The sequence below is a fragment of the Neoarius graeffei genome, chromosome 7, assembly GCF_027579695.1.
Source record: "Neoarius graeffei isolate fNeoGra1 chromosome 7, fNeoGra1.pri, whole genome shotgun sequence".
NCBI lineage: Eukaryota > Metazoa > Chordata > Actinopteri > Siluriformes > Ariidae > Neoarius > Neoarius graeffei.
In genome coordinates, this window is record NC_083575.1 from 94,595,189 (window position 1) to 94,620,188 (window position 25,000).

Genomic DNA, 25,000 nt, shown 5'->3' on the forward strand with positions numbered 1-25,000 from the left:
TAGACTGTGTAGACGATGAAGGTGCTGCAGACGCTATCGGTGCTATAGAGACGAGACCCTGTGAATGCTGTAGATGCTGTGGGCGTTATTGATTCTGTAAGCTGCTTTTAGCATTATTGTATCATGTCGGTCTTATTTTTAGAGACGTATACACAGGTGTGTTCATGATTGTGGTGTTTCTTCGCTCTGCATCACATCACTTCAGGTGCAGGAGTATGTCCTCTCTCTCTCTCTCTCTCTCTCTCTCTCTCTCTCTCTGTCTCCCTTTAGACTCCAGCATGCCCTGTTTGTTTCTCTCGTTAAAGTTCAGACTTTAGAACAGTAAAGTGGTGATCGAGCAACTTGATTTTTGCTCAGAAGCCGAAGGACGCCGCGTCCCTCAGCCCCCAAACTAATAAAGAGAGACGCACACAGAAACACACTGATGTTTTAATTACTTTGCGTCGGCCATTGTGACGATGAGGTCTCTAACAGGAAAGACTGAAGCTCATTAAAATCTCGTGTGTGTGTGTGTGTGTGTGTGTGAGTGAATAAACTACAAAACAGGATTACATGAGCATTTAATCCTCAACATGATGTCGAATTATCTTTTTGAATTTTTATAAGCATAGAACATGACCTGATTCTGTAGGAAACACATTAGAAAGAAAGAACAACATTGTCCCTGACTTGCTGACACCGGTCCTTCTTTTGTGAAAATATTAATACGTATTATTTTAAAAGAGAGACATTTTCACCAACTTGCTGACATGTCCTACTTTATTTGTAAAAATAAATAAATAAAATTTGAAAAAATAACAATCTATAAAATTAAATTCGATTAGTTAAAGTGCATTTACTTTATATTAATTCTTAGGAAATCTAGAAAACTCTAGAAATGAATCCATGTGATTTAATTTTGCATCTTTTTTCCTCACCAAGTCCTTGTGCAGTCCTTTTTTTACTCTCATTCTTTATATTTTTCAGATTACAAATATATACTCCTGCTGGACTTTTTTCATATCTTTTTTTAAAATATTTGTATGTGTAAATACAACCCCGACTCCAAAAAAGTTGGGACAAAGTACAAATTGTAAATAAAAACGGAATGCAATGATGTGGAAGTTTCAAAATTCCATATTTTATTCAGAATAGAACATAGATGACATATCAAATGTTTAAACTGAGAAAATGTATCATTTAAAGAGAAAAATTAGGTGATTTTAAATTTCATGACAACAACACATCTCAAAAAAGTTGGGACAAGGCCATGTTTCCCACTGTGAGACATCCCCTTTTCTCTTTACAACAGTCTGTAAACGTCTGGGGACTGAGGAGACAAGTTGCTCAAGTTTAGGGATAGGAATGTTAACCCATTCTTGTCTAATGTAGGATTCTAGTTGCTCAACTGTCTTCGGTCTTTTTTGTCGTATCTTCCGTTTTATGATGCGCCAAATGTTTTCTATGGGTGAAAGATCTGGACTGCAGGCTGGCCAGTTCAGTACCCGGACCCTTCTTCTACGCAGCCATGATGCTGTAATTGATGCAGTATGTGGTTTGGCATTGTCATGTTGGAAAATGCAAGGTCTTCCCTGAAAGAGACGTCGTCTGGATGGGAGCATATGTTGCTCTAGAACCTGGATATACCTTTCAGCATTGATGGTGTCTTTCCAGATGTGTAAGCTGCCCATGCCACACGCACTAATGCAACCCCATACCATCAGAGATGCAGGCTTCTGAACTGAGCGCTGATAACAACTCGGGTTGTCCTTCTCCTCTTTAGTCCGAATGACACGGCGTCCCTGATTTCCATAAAGAACTTCAAATTTTGATTCGTCTGACCACAGAACAGTTTTCCACTTTGCCACAGTCCATTTTAAATGAGCCTTGGCCCAGAGAAGACGTCTGCGCTTCTGGATCATGTTTAGATACGTCTTCTTCTTTGAACTATAGAGTTTTAGCTGGCAACGGCGGATGGCACAGTGAATTGTGTTCACAGATAATGTTCTCTGGAAATATTCCTGAGCCCATTTTGTGATTTCCAATACAGAAGCATGCCTGTATGTGATGCAGTGCCGTCTAAGGGCCCGAAGATCACGGGCACCCAGTATGGTTTTCCGGCCTTGACCCTTACGCACAGAGATTCTTCCAGATTCTCTGAACCTTTTGATGATATTATGCACTGTAGATGATGATATGTTCAAACTCTTTGCAATTTTACACTGTCGAACTCCTTTCTGATATTGCTCCACTATTTGTCGGTGCAGAATTAGGGGGATTGGTGATCCTCTTCCCATCTTTACTTCTGAGAGCTGCTGCCACTCCAAGATGCTCTTTTTATACCCAGTCATGTTAATGACCTATTGCCAATTGACCTAATGAGTTGCAATTTGGTCCTCCAGCTGTTCCTTTTTTGTACCTTTAACTTTTCCAGCCTCTTATTGCCCCTGTCCCAACTTTTTTGAGATGTGTTGCTGTCATGAAATTTCAAATGAGCCAATATTTGGCATGAAATTTCAAAATGTCTCACTTTCGACATTTGATATGTTGTCTATGTTCTATTGTGAATACAATATCAGTTTTTGAGATTTGTAAATTATTGCATTCCGTTTTTATTTACAATTTGTACTTTGTCCCAACTTTTTTGGAATCGGGGTTGTACTTAATTTATCTCGAAGTTTTCTCTATTTTCTATTTATCCTGTAATGATGCTACTGGAATTTTAATTTCCCTGAGGGCACCTGCCCAAAGGGATCAATAAAGCTCTATCTAATCTCATCTCATCTCATCTCATTATCTCTAGCCGCTTTATCCTGTTCTACAGGGTCGCGGGCGAGCTGGAGCCTATCCCAGCTGACTACGGGTGAAAGGCGGGGTACACCCTGGACAAGTCGCCAGGTCATCACAGGGCTGACACATAGACACAGACAACCATTCACACTCACATTCACACCTACGCTCAATTTAGAGTCACCAGTTAACCTAACCTGCATGTCTTTGGACTGTGGGGGAAACCGGAGCACCCGGAGGAAACCCACGCGGACACGGGGAGAACATGCAAACTCCGCATAGAAAGGCCCTCGCCGGCCCTGGGGCTCGAACCCAGGACCTTCTTGCTGTGAGGCGACAGCGCTAACCACTACACCACCGTGCTGCCCCCTCTATCTAATCTAAAAAAAAAATAATAATAAAATATTGAATAATTTTTTAAAATACATTTTTAAAGGTAAATACTTGCCACATCGTTAAACATGCACACGTTGTATTGTGGGAAAATATTTATATTTTTATGATTTAATCTGCATGATTTTTATATAAAATGTTTTTGTAGATTTATTTTATATTGTATATTTATTTGTACATTTAAAAACAATCCTTCATGTATTTCCTTTTAAGAGCAAAAGTTGTAATAGTTTAAATATATATATATATATATATATATATATATATATATATATATATATATTTTTTTTTTTTTTTAATTATTAAAAAATATTAAGTGGAATATTTTCATAGTTCATGTCTCAGTTCTGACAGGTTTATTATTTATTTACACCCCCCCCTCCATCATGCTCATGCAAATAGCTCATGAATATTAAGTATTCACGAACCAACATATTTAAATTAAACCAAAAATGACTATAGATGCCATTCCTTCCACAGTGCGAGTAATAAATGATAAAATATCTTATTCAAGTCCATGATTAGTGTCATAAATATACTGTACTTTGCTAATGGGGCCTTTTTTTTTCTAAAACACAACCTGAAGGTCATAAGGTCAAACGCTACCTGAATGAACATTGATATTAATTATCGCACCTGATGGTTTGGCGCAGCGTGAGCAGTGATGGGATTGAACAGGACGTGATGTGGCAGGTTGGATTGAAGCCGATACTCAGTCATCCACTCTCCGGAGGTCATTATCATTTTCCCTCTCTCTCTCTCTCTCTCTCAACTTCCTGCTCGCTCATCGTGCTCATCCCCTTTGTTTTCACCAAAGCGCCTCAAATGGATGTACTCCATTATCCAAATTTAATTTCTGCTCCCATGGCCGGTTCCCTCCTCCCACATCTCTCACTCTCTCCCTCTGTCTGCTTCATCAGTATCTGCGGCGGGACAGCACGTCGTCTTAATCGCGTTAGGTGAGGAGCCGCTACAGCATGACTGATGAATTGTGTGGCTTTGAAGAGAAACGGACTCGCGGCTCACACAAGATCTCGCTGCGACCGTACGCCGTCGCTCGTGGAAAAACAAACGTATTTCGGTGCATAAAAAGCATACTTAATTGATAAAAATATTAAAAATACATTTAAAAATGTATACATTAAATACTGAATATTTGAAGTATGTTTAAAGCACTGTGCTTCAGTGTGCTGTAAGGAAGTCCAGCTGAGTGAATGTTTTTCTTCACTGAAACAGAAACACACGGAAACTGTAGAACATTTAATTCTCTTGTAAGTGTATTGTTTAAAAAGACTGTTCACAAATTTACATTATGTTGAATTACTTGAACTCGTACTTTAGTTTTGAGTCTGTGCACCCATGAGTATATTTAAAATATTTGTAGAATCCTTTATTTTTTAAGATGCATTAGGTGTCTAACTTTTCAGTAAGTGGGTTTGACATTCTATCTATCGATTTATTTGTTTATTTATTTACTCCTATTTCCGCCCATCTTCACAGAACTCCGCCCCCAGATCCAGCGTGTGTCTGTAGAATAACTGACAGCAGGCCTATCCTCACACAAACTAGCGTTCTGGACTCAAAGTTGATTTTCAAAACCGCTTTTCTCAGCATCTTAACACACGGCTTAAACTCACGCTGTCAAAACCGGCCAAAAATGATCTTCTGTTATTCTTTAAAATGAACAAAAAGCAGATTACAGCCATTCAGGTATCTATTTCTGTGCATTATTTTCCATCAACCGGTCCAATGCAAGACATAACTACTATATTATATGGGCCATATTGTTTTAATTAATTTAAATATATCACAATAACAGAGTTGAATTCTGGGTTCTGATTGGTCAGAAGGATAAACATGAGACGTATAAAAATGAAGTCAGACACAGAAACTGTACAATATTATCACTGGATGAGAAAGAAAGGTGAATTCGATCGACGTGACGAAGGAAGGCTCTGCGTTCAAAACCAGGGACTAAAACTTGAACGATTTTGGTGGATTAATGATATAAATAAGGAAAATCAAAACGAATCAATCAATATAATTACATTTTCATTCGACGCTAACGTTGATGGCTATAAGTTACTCGTTTTGATCGATAAATATCAGGAAGGTGATTTGAGATTTGAACATCGACAATAAATCAAGGGGTTTAACGCGAGATGGCAAAGAGTTCCACAGTTCTACAGATCTAATAAAGTATGATTTCTTCTAATTCGTAAATGAGGTTGTACTTATTAGGATCAGCATGAACAGGGTTCAGAAGTACACAGATATTTTCCAATTTCAGAAATCAGAAGGTGTTGATTAGTTTCCTAGAACAGCAGCTCAGACTCCAAATCACAGGTTTATATTTATTAGATATTACATACAGACGTGAGTGTTTTACTGGGACATATAATACACCACTGGTATTTTTCATCCGAGCTCCATCCGGGACATGGAGAACCAAAACCGGGACATAAACCTCTATCTGTGACTCGTGAGGAAATCGATGATAAATTGATGTTTTGATAAATTTGGGGAATTTTTGTTTGTGAATGTCGATATAATAAAAAACATAATAAAAATCACACGTTGGCTTGAAGATATGAAGTTTATCTTCTCGTGTTGAAAAACTCACATTTTTCATACGAAATCCATCGCGGATCTGAGTGACATGTTTAAATAATATCGTCTGGCTTTTTTTCATGGTCTATCAGATATATTCCATTCAGCGAGCATGATACTGAACGAGTCGAAGACGAGTAGCTGAATGGAATATATCTGATAGACCACGAAAAAAGCCAATATTATTATTATTATTATTATTATTATTATTCATTCACATTCCTTTGAGGTGTTCAACGCATCTTTCTCTTTCAAAATTCTCTCAAAATCTTCCGAATTCAACGGAAGTAAACCTGGCGGACATGTTTGTTTACAAATTGTCACAGTCGCTCACTCGCTAGCATGGAAGTTTTATGTCTCTGATGTGTCTCTTTTCCAGTTTTTTTTTATGTCCATTGGTATGTTTTTCTCTTGTAAATATGCGTGAAGAATATCTAATGAAGTTTTCATAGCCTTGTGGGTGTTCGGCGCATCTTTCTCTTTCCTGGCAAACAAAGAAATGGTTGTGCACATGCTCAGCAGAAAACTTTCTTATTGGATATTCGCATCAGCTCGGACATGTGACGACATGTTGCCTTGACAACCGTGCAATATCGTAAACCATATTCAACGCTCATTCTCCATTGGGTAGAGTGACTTAATACACGTAGGATATGCGATATGCTTACAATATTGCATGCTGTCAAACCAAATGAATGAAACCCGCTAGAAGGGAATAGAACACGTTTTTATTCTATCGGAGAAGTGTCCTGTATGGATAATAATTCCTGATATTTCACTCCGATTATGTCATTCTCAGTGTTTTCCTGCTGACTAGACGTGTGCTGTCAAAATGGTGAACCTGTTCCAAATTAAAATTCTTTTCATTGACTTAAGTTTTTTGTTTTGTGTGTGTGTTTGTGGAGGTGTCAATATAATATAAAGAACATTACACGATGGCACAACGATATGAAGTGTATCTACTGGTGTTGAAAATATTTTCACTTGGTCACTTCGCTCACTCATGATATCTCCATTCATCACTCGAAGATAAACTTCATATCTTCATGCCACTGTGTAATATCCTCTCTGTTTTGGTATATTTATTGATTTCAACATAATAAACGTCTTTTAAAAGATCTACATATCTACACATAACAAAACAGTCAATTTATTTATTTCTATAGCAAATAGCAAACAAAATAATGACGTTATGATTTATAGAATGGACATTCAACACTCTGAGTGAGCTATGCTGTGATTAAAAAAAAACTAACCCTAACTAATCGGTAGTATTTTCCTCAAGAATATTAAAGGAGAACTGAAGGCAATTTTTTATTATCAAAATTCTATTTATCTCATTTTATTAAATATCGGAATGCATGTTTGATCGCAATTTTGTTGCTGCTATAGCAAGTTATGAGTGTTTGAAATATGCTCTGTAATATATCAGTCTGTATGTCAAAGCGACGGCCATAAACGAGATTCGTTGAGACCTGTGCGAGACATCATAGGACGGAAGTAAAATGTACAGCGGAAGTCAAAGTCACCAACATCTGCCAACATTCCCTGTGTCTGAAATCACTCACTCGTTCACTACTCCCTACTCCCTATATAGGGAATTACTATATAGAGGACTATACAGTGAGCTCATTGGTAAAATGAAAAAACGCTTTCGGACACTAGTCTGTCGCGCTGGTATTTACATCATTACTGTCGCACAATTAAAACGTGCCAGATCAGTCGGCTGGTGGGTTTCAAAATAATAAACACATGCGTGTGTTTTTGTGATAAATCCATATTATACTGAGCGCATTTCACACATTAATCAATACAAAGTACCTGCAGCTTTCAGTTCTTTTTTTTTAAATCAAGGCTGAATACTTTCTTCTTTGCCGCTGCCTTTTATTCAATCAAATTTGAGACTTTTAATTTTATTTCTTTCAGCGCGACCGCAAAAAAAGCCGCGCGCGCCCTCTTTCAAATGCTGATGTAATCAAGCCGGAAGTTTTGTTTGTTTTGATAGCAATCAGGAAAGTTTGAAAAAAGTCGGCAGTAATCGTCATTTAAACTCGTTTTTGTGCAATATTTCGTTTGGAAAACAGTTTTCAAAATAGTGGCACTGACACCTGGCTGACACTTCTTCACGTTTCGAAGTCTCGCACAAGTCTCGTGAAGATCGCGCGGATAAGCGACGCCTGCCGTGAACCAAACGAACTAAATTCAACACGGCTAAAAACCGAACAGGCCGATAAGTATAATATTTAACTGCAATTAGTTGCCAATACGAGTCACAATATAAGGTTACTAAAACCGAAAACGTAATTAAATAACACGTTAATTAAGACATAAAGCAAGTTTAAAAATGACTTCAGTTCTCCTTTAATGCAAGTTCCCCGGCCATGCCGAAAAAATAAATAAATAAATAAATAAATATAAAATCAATAAATAAATAATGCCCAGCCCCACATGAGAAATTGGCGCTTCATTTGCAGAAAGCTGTGGCTTTTTTTTTTTTTTTGTCACATTCTATTATAAGACAATTTTCACACTTAAATATGAGTTGTTTTTTTATTTATTTATTTTTGTTTACAATTTGATTATATAATTGAATTTAACATATTTGTCCACAGCAGTGGCTAAAACTATTTTTTATATTTTTATTGTTTTTTTATCCTCTACATATTTTCCAGATGGTTTTCACAAAGCATCCTCAACTTTCCCTCTTTTAATTTCACTTAATTCCAGCACACGTCGTTCCGGTTTCCTGAAGAACATGTCCGTGTTCAGTTCCCGGTCAGTCTCCATCTCCGTTCAGGAAATTAACAGAAGGAATTCTCATCTGAGGGTTGTACTTAATTGTTCCTGTTTCATTTGAAAAAAGGAAACGTAAATTCATTTTTTAGCTTTATGATATTAAAAATGTTGAGGTGCCTTTATTTTAAGTGTAATATAACTAAAAAGTACTGAAGTGCATGCGAGTCAACAGTTTAAGTAGCACTGAAGTGTGTTATACACTGTGTGATGGGTCTCTGAACACACAGGTGTATATTTATAAATGCACTTCAGGTGTAATAGTAATAAATATTATTTTGCTCAGCAGACGATGTGTTGGTGGATGGGTTGGACGGCTTTATTCGAAGTGTGTAAAGCTGTAATCAGTTACAGTGATGATGTATCGCGTTCGAGGATTCAGCAGGAGCCCAGGAGTGACATCAAGGAATTATTGAGTTTATTACTGAACACTCTCGCTTATAAATCAGGTCATTATTGGTGCAGAATGTCAGAAAGGTTTTCTATTAGAAGAAAACCTCTGAGAACGGACATAATGTTGGAAAAGTTAGGAATAAAACATGATGTTCTGTCCACATTCACTGGATATGAGCAGTTGTGCGTTCTGATTGGCTACTCTACTACTAGGATATCAGCTCATATACCGTGAGTAGAGAACAACAAAATGGCGGCACGCATCAAGTCACATATATCACTTTGTTATCAAGTATTTAAAAGAAACAGAAAAGGCTAAAGGGGCGGCACGGTGGTGTAGTGGTTAGCGCTGTCGCCTCACAGCAAGAAGGTCCGGGTTCGAGCCCCGTGGCCGGCGAGGGCCTTTCTGTGTGGAGTTTGCATGTTCTCCCCGTGTCCGCGTGGGTTTCCTCCGGGTGCTCCGGTTTCCCCCACAGTCCAAAGACATGCAGGTTAGGTTAACTGGTGACTCTAAATTGAGCGTAGGTGTGAATGTGAGTGTGAATGGTTGTCTGTGTCTATGTGTCAGCCCTGTGATGACCTGGCGACTTGTCCAGGGTGAACCCCGCCTTTCGCCCGTAGTCAGCTGGGATAGGCTCCAGCTCGCCTGCGACCCTGTAGAACAGGACAAAGCGGCTAGAGATAATGAGATGAGATGAGAAAAGGCTAAAAGAAAGGTTTTTTTTTTCCCACCCCCTTAATATCTCCTGTTCCACACTCCAGCCCAGTCGGTGGCAGTATTGCACCTTTAAGGTGGTTTGCCAACCACCAAAAAAAAAACCTAAAGAAGAAAACCAAAATGGCGGAGTGTGTTGCTGAACCAACAGAGGATAAAATAAAAACTCGAAAACAAAACCCAAAAAAATACAAAATAAAAAAGCAACAAAATATGGAATAAAATTATTTGATGGTAAGAGCGTATCTATTTTTAGTTTTTCAAGAATTATTACTATCATCATCACATTTTTCACAAATTGCTCCTGTCATTTCGCCAGTTTGTTTACATTCTAAGCGGAAATTATTTTGTCGGACATTTTGTGTAAAGTTTTTATTTATTGAATTTGCAAAAAAAATAATAATAAAAATGCTCTATTTCTCAAAATCCAGTGAATGTGGATAGATTAAAACAGTTAGTCCACTCAATCTCGGTGCTACGTGCCTCGTCGGCTATCAGCTCATGTACGACTCGATTTTGTGGAATAACTGTTAAATATTGGGGCAGAGTTGATTATTTTCCGATAACCGCACGTCTTGAAGTGTTTCGTTCCTTATATACCACAGTGACCTGCCAACACTAGCATTGTTTTTTTTTTTTAGCTTGCTTGCTTATTTATTTGTTAGTTACAATAGTTAGTTAGTTAGTTAGTTAGTTGGTTAGTTAAATACCTTTTTGTACTTTTTTTTATATCAGTTTCTCGTTAATCCTTACCTTAACCTTAATTCTCTCCGTCCCATAAGGCCTCCACGCTGGCTGACCAACCCCTTCTGTCTTGTGTTGCAGTCCTGCCACATCCCAACTAGGCCATCATTGATGGTTCCTCTGTCTTTCCGTTGTTCTTCTTCATGTCATTTTGGGCCGACCTCTAGCTCTTTTCCCTTCCGGAGCCCATCCGAGTGCCACAATACTGTTGTTGTCCTTCTTGTGTCTCAAAATGTGTCCTAGCCATGTCCACCTTCTTCTCCTTATCTCACAGCTGATGTTTCTTGTTTTTGCAATTTCATTTATTTTCTTGTGTGATGTTTTACTTTGCCATCTAATTTTGAGTAACTTTCTTAGGCACTGATGTTGGAACATGTTGAGTTTCTTTTCTTCAGCTTTAGTGATCTTCCGTGTCTCACATCCTACAGGCTTTACTAATGATTTATAAAGACGTATTTTTTGTTTCTCTTCCAGTCCCTCTTGTTGTCCATACATTCCTTAAGCGATGGAATGCCCCTCGTGCTTTCTGCAGTCTATGCTGTATATCACTATTACCTCCTCCTTCTTTGTCCATCACTGCTCTAAGATCTATACATTTGTCTACGTTCTCTACTTTTGCATTGTTGACACTGATAATCAGTCTCTCTCTCTCTCTCTCTCTCTCTCATTTCTGACAAAATAAAACAAGTTGCTATAATTTGCGAAGTTGATTTGTCGGATAACAAAACCTCTATAGGGTGGCACGGTGGTGTAGTGGTTAGCGCTGTCGCCTCACAGCAAGAAGGTCCGGGTTCGAGCCCCGTGGCCGGCGAGGGCCTTTCTGTGCGGAGTTTGCATGTTCTTTTTTTTTTTTTGGGGGGGGGCTTTTTTCACCTTTATTGGATAGGACAGTGTAGAGACAGGAAACGAGCGGGAGAGAGAGATGGGGAGGGATCAGGAAATGACCTCGGGCCGGAACCGAACCCGGGTCCCCGGACCCATGGCATGGCGCCCCATCCACCCGAGCCACGACGCCCCCTGGAGTTTGCATGTTCTCCCCGTGTCCGCGTGGGTTTCCTCCGGGTGCTCCGGTTTCCCCCACAGTCCAAAGACATGCAGGTTAGGTTAACTGGTGACTCTAAATTGAGCGTAGGTGTGAATGTGAGTGTGAATGGTTGTCTGTGTCTATGTGTCAGCCCTGTGATGACCTGGCGACTTGTCCAGGGTGTACCCCGCCTTTCGCCCGTAGTCAGCTGGGATAGGCTCCAGCTTGCCCGCGACCCTGTAGAACAGGATAAAGCGGCTACAGATAATGAGATGAGAGATGAGATGAGAAAACTTCTATATGCTGATGACCTAGCTATTTTTGCAGAGTCCATTGAGGAGCTTCAAAATGTTCTGCAGATTTATGACAACACTTTCACTCACTTCAGATTGCAAATGTCTTACGTTAGGACGGAGACGATGGCCCTTAATGTGGATGAGGAGGTGAAAAGTAAGGAGTGTCTCATTTGTCTTGGTGATAACAAGATCAAAAATGTCTGTAGCTTTAAATACCTTGGATATACCATCATGAAGTCTGGTGACAATTCTGCCTTCGTTGGTACTAGGATTGGAGCCGCTTTTCAAAAATGGAACGAGCTAAAACACTGACCATCGCATCCATCTATCAATCAACAAGAGTAAAGTTCCTCACAGCATGTGTTCGATCAAGGCTGTTGTACAGTGTACAGGCGTGACAGTTAAATGCACGAGAAAGGAGTAAAACTGAAGTTGAACGGCACGGCCTCCTCCGTAAAATGGCAAAAGGTGGATTTAAGCGCAAAAGTGCACCCCATAGAAATAATCATCAAGATAAAGATATCGAGGGAGAGATAGACTGGAGCTTTGAAAGATCTAATGTGGACCTATGTGAGAAAACAAAGACCCTTCCCATTAAACTGTTCTGCCATAAACAGCAGTTAAGAGATATTGCACACACGTCGTATGGGCAACGATGAACTCCCAAAACAACTACCGTTCAACACAAGATCTTCTAAGTAGTCAAAATTTGAAAAACTTTTGGGTTTAGACACAGAACAGATAAGATATAATGATGGATAAATCAGGATTCTTCCTACTAAGACAGAAGCACCCTAAGGAGGACACTCCACAAAGGGAATATGATGATGATGATGATGATGCTCTTTGCTTGGTGGGATCTTAGGGTCTTACGTTTTTAGGATTGATTTTCATCCCAAATCTCGCAGCCTCGGCTGTAAGTTTCTGAGTTGTTTCATCAAGGTCACTAAATTTGGATGATAACAGCGCTATGTCATCTACAAAGTCAAGATCTTCTCGAATGGTGTTAAAATTCCATCTGATCCCTCTGGGTTTGTCTGCTGTTGTTCTTCTCATAATTCAGTCTACGACCAGAAGGAATAGAAATCCTGGCATAACATATCCTTACTTCACTCCTGACTTTATTTCAAACCATTCAGATGTTTCACCTTCATCGTTTCTACGTAGTTAATCAGTGGTGGATAAAATAGAAAAATCTGGGACTTGATTACTTGGTGACATGCTGCTCAAGTTAAATTAAGAGTCTTTTATTTATATTTCTGCTTGAGCACTTGAAGACGGTTGTTGATTGTTGTTGCAGGAATGTGTGTGATTGGATGCCACTGGAAACAGACAGCTTTTTTTCCCCGTTCTTTCTCCCTCGGCTAGTTAACCCTTTGATACAAAACATATGCGCACCCCTTCTAATGCACAACATGGGTCAAAAATGACCCGCATTCATTTTCCAGGTTATTTCATGCTGACTGAGTTTTTCTTTGCTCTATCGTTTGAAATCAATTTATTTTATGATTGAATATTCCATGTATTCTTTAAATATCTTGTTTTTAATTACCACAAATCATAAATTTATTTTTTTCTTTCCTACTTTATGAACAAAAATACTTTTATATTACTACACATGGGTCATCCAAGTGTGATTTAAAATTAAATGTCTTAATACTATAATAATAATTTGTTTCAAGTAATTACTTTAGCAGTGAATGGGGCCAGTTATTTATTTATTAACTATGTCGTTAGCTAAGCCAACTACAATAAAATTAGCTAACTAAAGTAGAATATGTCAACAGCTCGGTAGCTAATAGTAATTACTTGTAACTTTCTGACAAGTAATCTACTCACTCTCAAGGTAACCTAAACATCATCAATTTTTTTCTAAGATAATGTTAGAACAATTGAAAAACATTCCTTACATGTATTAGATGGGCAAAGGGCGCTGTGCTGAGCTGTGAAATGTCTGACACAAGCACAATTCACAGTTCCCACCAAACGCTGGAGTAAATGCGTGCGGGTCGGTTCTGACCCATGTGTGTAAACTTGATGTAGAGTTACAAAAGTTGTGCTTGTTCATAACTTAAAAATAAAAATGATGATTTGTGCTTAACAAAACCAAGATATTTACTGCGTATTTGGAAAAGTAAATGACAAAATGAATTTATTTCAAAAGTATATCATAGAAACACTCAGCCATACATGAAATAACCTGGAAAATGAATGCAGGTCGTTTTTGACCCATGTTGTGCATTAGAAGGGTCGTGATACAAAAAGGGTTTTTATTCAAAAAGTAAGAAAGGAAAAAAAATAAAATAAGGATGTATGATGATCAAAAACAAGTTAATTGAGGAATACCTTGAATACTGAATGATGGAATTCATTTATTGCAAAGACATAGAAGATAAAAACTCAGCCGGGTCACTTTTGACCCATGTTTTGCATCAAAGGGTTAAAAGGTACTGTGCACTATGATTGGTTTGCTTTAATTTGAAAGTGTGTGTCATATTCTGGGATTTTAGCCAATCCAATTCCTCCGACTTCTTAGGGATAAGTAATAAAGGACGTTCTGCAGAAAGTACTGGAATAAAAACCCATATCCGGATCAGATTAAAGGTACATGTGGTTCTGGGGTAATTTCCTCTTCCACAGATGGGATTTTATTTCCAGCCAGATCGGCCAATCTCCGATCAATTCCTGTGCCTGTGGTCATTTTATTTCTGCCTGGTTGCTGAGGGAGATGTGTTAAATAAAATAAAAATAAAGTATGAGAGTATGAGCGATGCCCCCTGCTAAAATAATCCAGTCACAAAACGGGTAAAGTCAGATATTTTGCTTTGAAATGCCATGATGGAGTAAAAATTCACGCAGCGGCCACTTTAATAGGAACTTGTTGTTGATTCTAACACTACGTTCACACTGCAAGGCTTAATGCTCAATTCCGATTTTTTTGTGAAATCCGATTTTTTTGTGAGGTCGTTCACATTAACAAATATATGCGACTTGTATGTGATCCTCAGTATGAACGAAAAGCGACCTAAAAGTGTTCCGCATGCGCATTGCAGGATACGACGACGTCACACGCAGTGAGCATGGCCAGTGTTTACGGAAGTAACCTAAAGTTTCCTATGTACCGGTTGCGGTATGACCCATCCAATCTAGCTTGAATAGCTGCATCCCCCCAAATGGAAATCAGCTCCCTAACCTCTGCTTCCTTCCATTGAGAAGATTCAGAACCTTCACAGCCCGAAGCGTCCCTCGCACTGATGTCATGCGCCATGTTGTTGTAACTTTTTTTGAGAGACCCGCCGCCTACTTCAGCGCAGAATCGTGACGTTTGTGGCTTGTTGATGACGTGTAAGTCGGATGAATGCGACCTGGCGGTTCAGACTGAAGTCGCATATGAAAAGAGCGGATAGGAATCGGAATTAGGACCACATATCCAAACGGCCTGAGTCGGATTTGAAAAAATCGGATCTGTGTCGTTCATATTGTCAATAAAAGATCGGATACAGGTCACATATGGGCGAAAAGATCGGATTTGAGTCACTTCAGCCTGCAGTGTGAATGTAGTGTAAGATCCCTGTTCTTGGCTGCAGGAGTGGAATCCAATGTGCTCTTCTCTTTCTGTTACATGCCGAGATGCTTTTCTGCTCACCACAATTGTAAAGAGTGATTATATGAGTTACTATATCCTTCCTGGCAAAAACGCTCGAACCATGAATCTGTCCATTTTCCTCGGACCTCTCTTATCAGCAAGGCGTTTGTTTGTTTTTTCCACCCACAGAACTGTTGCTCACTCATTCGATGTTTTTGGGTTTTCACGCCATTCTGTGTAAAGTCTAGAGACTGTTGTGTGTGAAAACCCCAGGAGGAGATCAGCAGTTTCTGACATACTCAAACCAAAAATACTCATCTGGCTCAAACCAGCACCCACGCCACAGTGAATGAAAGTCACACTTTAAGATCACACCTTTTCCCCGTTCTGATGTTTGAACATTGTGAAGATTAATTAGCTGAAGCTGTTGATTTGTATCTGCGTGATTTTATGCATCGGCTGATCTGAGAACCGCATCAAACAGTTGTACAGGTGTTCCTAATAAAGTGGCCAGTGAGTGTATGAAGTCAAGAAAAAAATAGGAATACTTTAATCGTTTACAGGTACTTACAAAAAGCACCGTGATGTTGTGGAACATCCACGGAGCATCCGAGTAAGTTCCTCAGTTCTCACTCGCGTTCATAGCGGCGATAAACAGTCGTTCCTCGTCGACTTGAATCTACACAAACTCACCATCCCCGCTGTGAAGCATGGTGGTGGTAGCATCACAGTTCCAGGATGTAACCCATCGTGGAACAGTTGAAGAGGGATGAATACTCGTGCAGTGTAAGAGTCAGTGTCGTCTTCATCAGCGTGAAGTCAAATGATGATAAATTAAATCAGCGTTTGGTAGCGAAGGCATCTGAAGTGATGATAACAGCGTCAGATCCTGCACTCAAACACCAGTCATAAAAAAAACCCTGCTCTGACCTCGTCTCAGGGTTGCCGGGTGAGTTAATTATAATCCGCAGATGTGTGCGTGAGCGAGTGAACGCGTCTGTGTTTTGCGTCAAGATTATTTTAGCGCACGCAGTGCTCTCGTGACCATCTGTCTCGTTACATGTTGGTGTTTCAGACGTAGTGTGATTGATGATAACCTTGGAAAGTCACAACTCTGTCATGGTGTGGATACAGTAACAGCGCTGAGGCATGTGATCAGGTGGACAGGAGAAATTAACGCTGATGGAGAAACGGAAAATAAAAATAAATTAGAGCTGCAGTGTTAGAAATACAGACAGGACGGAAAGTAAAGGGACGGATGAACGTATTAAAGTACTGTGACTTGTCGCATACTAGCATCTTTTTATTTATTTATTTATTTATTTATTCAGATCAACGTTGAGAGAGATTAATGACTGTGTAAAAGTCCTATGAATTGCTCGGTACTAATAGCTTCCTTATTTTTTATATAATTATTTATTTAGATTGTTCTTTATTTAATTATTTATTCAATTATTTAATTAATTGTGTTTAAGATGGACAGATAGCTTAATGAATAATATGAATTTGAAATAATTTGAAATATTAAGATATGAATAGTTAAGCCCTGGTACCTGATTTATGTTTGTTTGTTTGTTTGTTTGTTTGTTTGTTTGTTTACTTATGTTTTTTTTTGCTTATTTAGTTATTTTCTTTCTTGAAGGTAATAATAATAATAATAATAATAATAATCATCATCATCATCATCAATCCATGTTAAGACACTGCAAAATTTTGTTTGTTTGTTTGGCCAGTCACTTATCTTTCTTATTTATCCCTTTTTCATGTTTTCATTCATTTGTATTTATAATTACTTTTAAATAAAGAATTTTTTTCCAGAAAAAAAAATTGACGCTATAATAATAATAATAATAATAAGAAGAAGAAGAATGATGATAATGATGAGGAACGTGAATAAATCATATTAAATACACAGTTAACACATGAACAGATTTATAATGTGAACAATATTTTATGTGAATCAATGCCTGATGATTATTCATAATAATAATAATAATAATAATAATAATAATAATAATAATTGTTTTTGTTGGAATGAAACAGTGAGCAAAAGTAGTGTATTGCTGCTCAGTAGTATTTTAGATATTATTTGTTATTATTCCTGAAACAGGCGGCACGGTGGTGTAGTGGTTAGCGCTGTCGCCTCACAGCAAGAAGGTCCGGGTTCGAGCCCCGGGGCCGGCGAGGGCCTTTCTGTGTGGAGTTTGCATGTTCTCCCCGTGTCCGCGTGGGTTTCCTCCGGGTGCTCCGGTTTCCCCCACAGTCCAAAGACATGCAGGTTAGGTTAACTGGTGACTCTAATGGCCCTTTTCCACTACCCTTTTTCAGCTCACTTCAGCCCGACACGGCTCGCGTTTCGACTACCAAAAACCAGCACGACTCAGCTCGCTTCAGCCCTGCTTAGCCCCTAAAACTCGCACCGTTTTGGAGTGGGGCTGAAGCGAGCCAAACCGTGCCGAGTGAGGCTGGGGGCGTGAGGAGACACTCCCCTGTGCACTGATTGGTGAGGAGGAGTGTCCTCACATGCCCACACACGCCCCGCGAGCACACTGGGATCTGTAAACACCGCAAACCCGGAAGGAGAATAATTACGAATTCCGAGAATTTCTGAAGCCTTATGCGCCTCGCCTCATCTATACGCTCTTGCCAGTATCTGTCGGCGTTGTCGGTGACAACAAGCCACAGCACCAAGACCAGCAACACTAACGACTCCATGTCCTCCATGTTTATTGTTTACTATTCGGGTCGTGAGACTACCGCTTAAAAGCTCACTGATGTCACTGTTTGCGCTGCTTAACGACATCACCTGACGTCCACCCACTTTCGCTAACTCCACCCAATGTGTCCACCCACTTCCAGCCAGCACGGTTCAGCGCGGTTGTAGTCGAAATGCAACTCCAACAGCCCCGCTCAGCTCGACTCAGCACGGCACGGCTCAGCCCGACTCAGCCGCGTTTGTAGTGGAAAAGCGGCATAAATTGACCGTAGGTGTGAATGTGAGTGTGAATGGTTGTCTGTGTCTATGTGTCAGCCCTGTGATGACCTGGCGACTTGTCCAGGGTGTACCCCGCCTTTCGCCCGTAGTCAGCTGGGATAGGCTCCAGCTCGCCCGCGACCCTGTAGAACAGGATAAAGCGGCTACAGATAATGAGATAATGAGATTCCTGAAACAGGACTGTTATCTCGACTGTAACGTTTGTGTTGATATTTCACTTTAGTGTCTCTTTCCTCGATGTCACGGACCCACATAGATCAGCGTCCAGTAAACGAATGCTTAATAAAATAATGAAAAAACTTTAACAAGAGCCTCGTTCAGAACAGCTGCAACACACCCACGCTCCGCCTTCTCACAGAGGACTTCCTGTAACGCTCCCTCCTGCATTAGTACAGTATCGTAAACAGTCTGTTAATTGCCCTGAAATATTGCTGCCTGGTGTGTCTTTAAATAACTTCAAACTCATTTAAAGTTGATTTCAGACTGAACTTCATGTTTTAAAGTTGACTGAACTCACTGTTTATGGTTGTACTTTTAATTGCTTAGCATATTTATTTAATCTCTTTCCGAGGAAGAGTGTGAGTGTGTGTGTGTGTGTGTGTGTCTCAGATGAATAGTACAGGAAAAATCATGAGGCGTCATCATGAGACGGTCATCATTACTGTCTGTTTATTACAGGTGGTGTGTTTCTTTTTTCCTTTAACAGAAGATGAGATACTCGTGCTCAGGAACGTGCAGCGTTTCCCTCCGTACCTCTCGCTGCCAATTTGTTCTCCGTGTTTATCCAATCCCGCTGGAAAATAGTCGTTGCTCTCGGCCTAATTTAATACGAGAAGCCATAATAAATGCCAGAATGAAATATTCTGGTTTAAACACTCTGGCCGAACAGACATCCTTTCACACACTGTTTAGCTTTTTTTTTTTTTTTATCTTTTTTCTTTTTCCTCCTGGATGGAGTTTTGACCTCTGACCCCAGGGTTTATTTTAAAACACCCAAAGTAGGGGATAAGCCCAGCGCCAGGCCTGAAGGACGACACAAACATGTTTACACTCTTCTCTCGCTCGATCATCAAATTCATCCGTGGCTCATTATTTGTTTTTGTTTTTTGTGTGTTTTTTTTTTTTTTTAATAAAATGATTAGCATTTTCTGTAACGTGTGAATCATCTGGAGATCGTTCTGGAAGATCACACACACACACACGCGCGCGCACACGATAACACGTTTAAAGACTGGTAAGACGCTTCATTTGCATTCTTCCTTCTGAAGCTGTTGACGTTAATGAATGCAGATGAGATCTGACTCGTCAAATCGACCTACATCAGATTATATACATATACGACACCTGACTTTCTAAAGCACCGATCTCACTGTCTCTCTCTCACACACACACACACACACACACACACACACACACACACACACACACACACACACACACACACTTGTTTAAACACTTATAATAAACACATGGGGAGCTTCACCCTGACAAATCTGATTAAAAGTGTAATGTGATGAGTGTCTGCAAAATAAACAGCGGTATTTCAGTGCGTTCTGCTCGTACCGCGCCGCAGAGTGAGAAATAAACCACTTCAGGGCATGCAGTTATCGGAAAATAATCAACAGTGTAGCATGGTTACGCTAAAGTTGGTTATTGTTCTAGAACAGCATGTATTGTAGAGTTTTTTATTCCTTTTACACCACAGCAACTTGCCATTTTTTATACATCATTTACATATTTTTATCTGTTTACAGCTATGTTCAGCATTAAACATCGACAAAACAAGTTGCTTGTATTATAGCAGCTATAAACAGCCCCTCCTTCAGCAGTCTCTCTCTCTCTCTCTCTCGACGTTAATAAGGCACTTTATATGTTACTGAGAAACAACAAAAAAAGGTTTAGATGTCAGAAAAGTTAAAATTTTACAAAGCACTGACACTGGAGACTTCTTCCACATGTATGAAATGAGCGTCTCCTTCTATAAAACTTCAGCACATCGAGTACACGTTTATGTACAAGTCCCTGTGATTGAGCTGTTGCTATAAAAGCGATATCGTATAAGAGTGAGTCTGTTAATATAAAATAATATAAACCTGCGCTACTGTCATGCTGCTGTTCTCATCTCATCTCATTATCTGTAGCCGCTTTATCCTGTTCTACAGGGTCGCGAGCGAGCTGGATCCTATCCCAGCTGACTACGGGTGAAAGGCGGGGTACACCCTGGACAAGTTGCCAGGTCATCACAGGGCTGACACATAGACACAGACAACCATTCACACTCACATTCACACCTACGCTCAATTTAGAGTCACCAGTTAACCTAACCTGCATGTCTTTGGACTGTGGGGGAAACCGGAGCACCCGGAGGAAACCCACGCGGACACGGGGAGAACATGCAAACTCCACACAGAAAGGCCCTCGCCGGCCACGGGGCTCGAACCCAGACCTTCTTGCTGTGAGGCGACAGCGCTAACCACTACACCACCGTGCCGCCCCTCATGCTGCTGTTATAGAACATTAATCAGCACCTTTAAAGCTGACCAATCACAATCCAGAATTCAGCAAACTTGCAGGCACAAATTGTCATTGATCAGCCGAAGAATATTGTGTCTGATATTAGCGCTAATGTACATGTAACTAAGAAGTGAAAAGAAGTAAGAGAAGCTAATCGCCACCAGTTTAGTGACACACTTCCAAGATTTAAGAGTTTTATAAAACGTGAAGTGTGTGATATGATGCCGTATTAGGGCCATTGTAGAGGAAAATAAACATGATGGAGTTGATGGGGGGTCATATTCTGAGGAAAAACTCAGTTTCTGAGATTAAAGTCACAAATTTGCAAATAAAGTCACAAATTTATGAAAAAAGTCACAATGTAGGAGAAATAAAGTCGCAGATTCCTGAGGGGAAAAGTCACAGATTTACAACAAAAAAGTCGCAGATTTCTGAGGGGGGAAAAGGTCAGATTCCTGAGGGGAAAAGTCACAAATTTACAACAAAAAATTCACAGATTTACAACAAAAAAGTCACAGATTCCTGAGCGGAAAAGTCACAGATTTACAACAAAAAAGTCACAGATTCCTGAGGGGAAAAGTCACATTTCTGAGGGGGAAAGTCACAAATTTACAACAAAAAAGTTGCAGATTCCTGAGGGGAGAAGTCACAGATTTACAACAAAAAATTCACAGATATACAACGAAAAAGTCACAGATTTCTGAGGGGAAAAGTCACAGATTTATAACAAAAAATTCACAGATTTCTGAGGGGAAAAGTCACATTTCTGAGGGGGGAAAGTCACAAATTTACAACAAAAAATTCACCAGATTTCTGAGGGGAAAAGTCACATTTCTGAGGGGGAAAGTCACAAATTTACAACAAAAAATTCACAGATATACAACGAAAAAGTCACAGATTTCTGAGGGGAAAAGTCACAGATTTATAACAAAAAATTCACAGATTTCTGAGGGGGAAAAGTCACATTTCTGAGGGGGAAAGTCACAAATTTACAACAAAAAATTCACAGATTTACAACGAAAAAGTCACAGATTTCTGAGGGGAAAAGTCACAGATTTATAACAACAACAACAATAAAAAAAGTCACAGATTTCTGAGGGGAAAAGTCACATTTCTGAGGAGAAAAGTCACAGACTTACAACAAAAAAGTCACAGATTCCTGAGGAGGAAAAAAGTCACAGATTTCTGAGGGGGAAAGTCACAGATTTACAACAAAAAAGTTGCAGATTTCTGAGGGGGGAAAAGGTCAGATTCCTGAGGGGAGAAGTCACAGATTTACAATAAAAAATTCACAGATTTACAACGAAAAAGTCACAGATTTCTGAGGGGAAAAGTCACAGATTTACAACAAAAAAATTCACAGATTTCTGAGGGGAAAAGTCACATTTCTGAAGGGGAAAGTCACAAATTTACAACAAAAAATTCACAGATTTACAACGAAAAAGTCACAGATTTCTGAGGGGAAAAGTCACAGATTGATAACAAAAAAAAAAGTCACAGATTTCTGAGTGGAAAAGTCACATTTCTGAGGGGAAAATCACAGATTTACAACAAAAAATTCACAGATTTACAACGAAAAAGTCAGATTTCTGAGGGGAAAAGTCACAGATTTATAACAACAAAAAAAGTCACAGATTTCTGAGGGGAAAAGTCACATTTCTGAGGGGAAAAGTCACAGATTTACAACAAAAAAGTCACAGATTTCTGAGGGGGAAAAAGTCACAGATTTCTGAGGGGGAAAGTCACAGATTTACAACAAAAAAGTCACAGATTCCTGAGGGGGGAAAAGGTCAGATGTCAGGGGAAAAGTCACAGATTTCTAAGGGGAGAAAAAGTCACAAATTTATCACAAAAATGTCACAGCTTTCTGAGGGAAAAAGTCACAAATTTCTGAGAAGCAAAGGTCACAAATTTCTATGGAAAAAAGTCACAAGTTTAAAAAGAATAATTCACAAATTTAAGAAAATGTATGAGAAACAATTAAAGGCCACAAATTTCTGATGAAAAAAGTCACAAATTTGAGAAAAAGTCACAACATTAACGAGACACAAAAGTCACAAAATTTCTGAGGAAAAAAGTCACAGAATTATGAGAAACAAAACTCAAAAAGAAAAATAGTGGGAGTTTTTTTGGTCAAGGAATCTTTTTTTTTTCTCTCCCGAGTGTATGACTTTACAATCTCAGAGAATATCCAAGTTTTTTTTTTTCTTCTTATAAATTTATGACTTTAATTTTGGATTTTTTTTCCCTCAGAATATTCCACCCCCACTCCCCCCCCACCCCCGTCTCGTTCCATTGTCACAGTATTAAATAAAATGTGTGCATTATTCAGAACTTATTTATCATTCGCACTTTAGCAGCTTAGTCGGAAATTAAAGCAAGAAATTCCAGACCCCAAACTTTTGTTGAGTTTTTTTAATCAACACGATTTCTGGTCAGAGAAAATAAAATAATAAATTGTGCGCCAGGACAGAATGAGTGAACATGTGTGTTGGAGAGAATAAAGGGAATGTGAGACGAGACGAGAGAAAACGAAAGCGCAGGGAGGTGCGTGATGATCTGTTTGCATCAGACGCTTATAAAAAAAAAACAAAACAATGCAGTCTGTTTTTATTACATCATTTATTGGGCTCGGTCCGTAATCGCCGTTCTGTCTCAGGTTTGATTAGTTTAGGGAGGTTTTATTTCATTTTTTTTCAGCCGGGAGAGTTGAGGGGAGCCGGTTCTCTGATACGGGCCCTGTGGGATTGTGGGAAATGAGAGGGCTGCTTTCTCCAATGCACCACAAGCATGTGTGTGTGACATGTCTGCTTCTCCTCGGTCCTTGTTCTCGGTCTCTCCAGATTTTTTCAAAAATAAAAGAAAGGAAAATAAAAAGCGCGTCTCTTGTCGCTGAATCGTCGACGGATCTGAAGATGCGAGGTGACCAGATGGTGTGTGTGTGTGAAATCGCTGGGTGGGGGGACAGAAAATAACAATCTGGGGATGTGTGAGTGCGATGCTGCCTCCGGTTCGGCAACATTTGTTGTTTGTTTCGGGATCAAGGACGAGTGCGGTGTTGATTCGGAGAGCGAGGCGTCGGCGAACACAGGCACTCTGAGATTTAACCAAGCGGACGAGCAAGAGCTGGAGCTTCTGTTTAGTCTGATCGAGCTCTGAGGAAACTTCCACACCATACACACCTCCCTCTCTCTTTCTGTCTCTCTCTGTCTCCCATTTTCTCTCTCTCTCTCTCTCTCTCTCTCTCTTTCATACTGTTGTACTTCAACTTGTACTGTTTTGTTTTAGAGTGACTTCTGGCACAAGAATTTCCCTCAGGATTAATAAAGTCTTATCTCTCTCTCTCTTTCTGTCTCTCGCTCTGTCTCTCGCTCTCTGTTTCTTTCTTTTTCTGTCTGTCTCTGTGTTTGTGTCTCTTTCTCTGTCTATCTATCTCTGTCTCGTTCTTTGCATGTCTCTCTCTCCGTCTGTCTCTCTCTATCTCGCGCTCTCTCTGTCTCATTCTCTCTCTCTCTCTCTCTCTCTCTCTCTCCATTTTCTCTCCTGTTCCACGACTGCAGTGTAAAAGTTTTTGAATAATCAGTCAGAATGAATTTGTCACGTTTTTTTCCTCTTGTGCGAGTCAGAGTTGAGATTTTGACCACAGAATTAAGAAACACACGGAGTTAAATTCCCCTTGAGGACGTTCTAAACATTCTTATCATTAACGTGTTTTAATTAATACAGTTAATCACGTACTTTTGGTCTGTAATTTGTGTGACAGTGTTCCACTTTTCTCATCACAACAATCATAAAGAGCGCAGAGACGCGAGTTTTCTTCTCATCATCATCTTCAAGAAAATCCAGATGATGCAACTTCCTGTCTCACAGTGCAGGGGCAGAGCGCGTTCAGAGTAAAATAAAGAGGGAAGATTTTTACTTTGTCTTTAATCTTTAATGGAAGATTGTTTCAGGAATGAGATGTTACAGATGCAGAAATAAATAAACCCTGCATTCAGGGTTGCCAGGTCTGAGCAAAACATTCAACTCTAATAGATGTCAAAAAAAAAAACACGATAGGGATCTAGGAAATTCCCAAATCCGAGCTGATCCGATCTGCGCCAGCACTCCACACTTCCTCCTTACACTCGAGCGCTGTAGTAAAGATAAGAGAATAATGGTCAGAGAT

The 25,000-nt window shown here is 39.6% G+C and overlaps 2 protein-coding genes across 2 annotated transcripts in view; both read left to right on the forward strand.

Moving 5' to 3' along the window:
• Nucleotides 1-25,000, forward strand: part of tenm3 (teneurin transmembrane protein 3) — an 813,838-nt gene that overhangs the window by 49,462 nt on the left and 739,376 nt on the right. The gene's annotated exons all lie outside the window — the stretch shown is intronic.
• Nucleotides 11,861-25,000, forward strand: part of LOC132888951 (uncharacterized) — a 31,529-nt gene continuing 18,389 nt past the window's right edge. Inside the window, exon 1 of the mRNA XM_060925036.1 lies at nucleotides 11,861-11,891. Within this exon, the coding sequence (XP_060781019.1) occupies nucleotides 11,861-11,891 (31 nt within the window). The remainder of the gene's footprint in view (nucleotides 11,892-25,000) is intronic.